Genomic DNA, 787 nt, shown 5'->3' on the forward strand with positions numbered 1-787 from the left:
ATGTGTCCCGCCCGCCTCTTCTTCATGTCAGGCATGACCTCTTTAATCATCCTCACCACGCCAAAGAAGTTGGTCTCAAACACCCTCTTCATGTCTTCCATACTGATGCTTTCCACTGGTCCCAACAAGCCCACACCTGCATTGTTGACTGAGGGGAGAGTCACAGATAGAGACAAGGGTTATAGACCTGTAGTTACACTACCGATACTATACAGTTACTACACTGTAGCCTTCTGTACAGACACCTACAGTTAAGGTTTAGAGATGAGGCTCTAAAGCTTTAGTCACAACTGATGTTTTGTAGGCCATCATTGTTTTATTTATTTTTATTTAACCTTTMTTTAACTAGGCAAGTCAGTTAAGAACATTTTCTTATTTGCAATGATGGCCTACCAAAAGGCAAAAGGCCTCCTGCGGGGACGGGGGCWGGGATTAAAAATACAAATAAATTAAATACAAATATAGCACAAAACACACATCACGACAAGAGAGACAACACAACACTACATACAGAGAGACCTAAGAAAACAACACAGCATGGCAGCAAGCACATGGCAACACAGCATKGTAGCAACACAACATGACAACAACATGGTAGCAACACAACATGGCAGCAGCACAACATGGTAGCAGCACAAAACAGGGGTACAAACATTATTGTGCACAGACAACAGCACAAAAGGCAAGAAGGTAGAGACAACAATACATCACACAAAGCAGCCACAACTGTCAGTAAGAGTGTCCATAATTGAGTCTTTGAATGAAGAGATTGAGATAAAACTGTCCA

At 42.1% G+C, this 787-nt stretch overlaps 1 protein-coding gene across 1 annotated transcript in view; it reads right to left on the bottom strand.

Moving 5' to 3' along the window:
• Nucleotides 1-4: 4 nt before the first annotated feature.
• Nucleotides 5-787, bottom strand: part of LOC112076548 (retinol dehydrogenase 8) — a gene marked incomplete at its 3' end in the record, with an annotated part of 7,781 nt that continues 6,998 nt past the window's right edge. Inside the window, exon 3 of the mRNA XM_024143290.2 lies at nucleotides 5-148. Coding sequence (XP_023999058.1) covers nucleotides 5-148 — 144 coding nt within the window. The remainder of the gene's footprint in view (nucleotides 149-787) is intronic.

The sequence above is a fragment of the Salvelinus sp. IW2-2015 genome, unplaced genomic scaffold (assembly GCF_002910315.2).
Source record: "Salvelinus sp. IW2-2015 unplaced genomic scaffold, ASM291031v2 Un_scaffold3830, whole genome shotgun sequence".
Lineage (NCBI taxonomy): Eukaryota > Metazoa > Chordata > Actinopteri > Salmoniformes > Salmonidae > Salvelinus > Salvelinus sp. IW2-2015.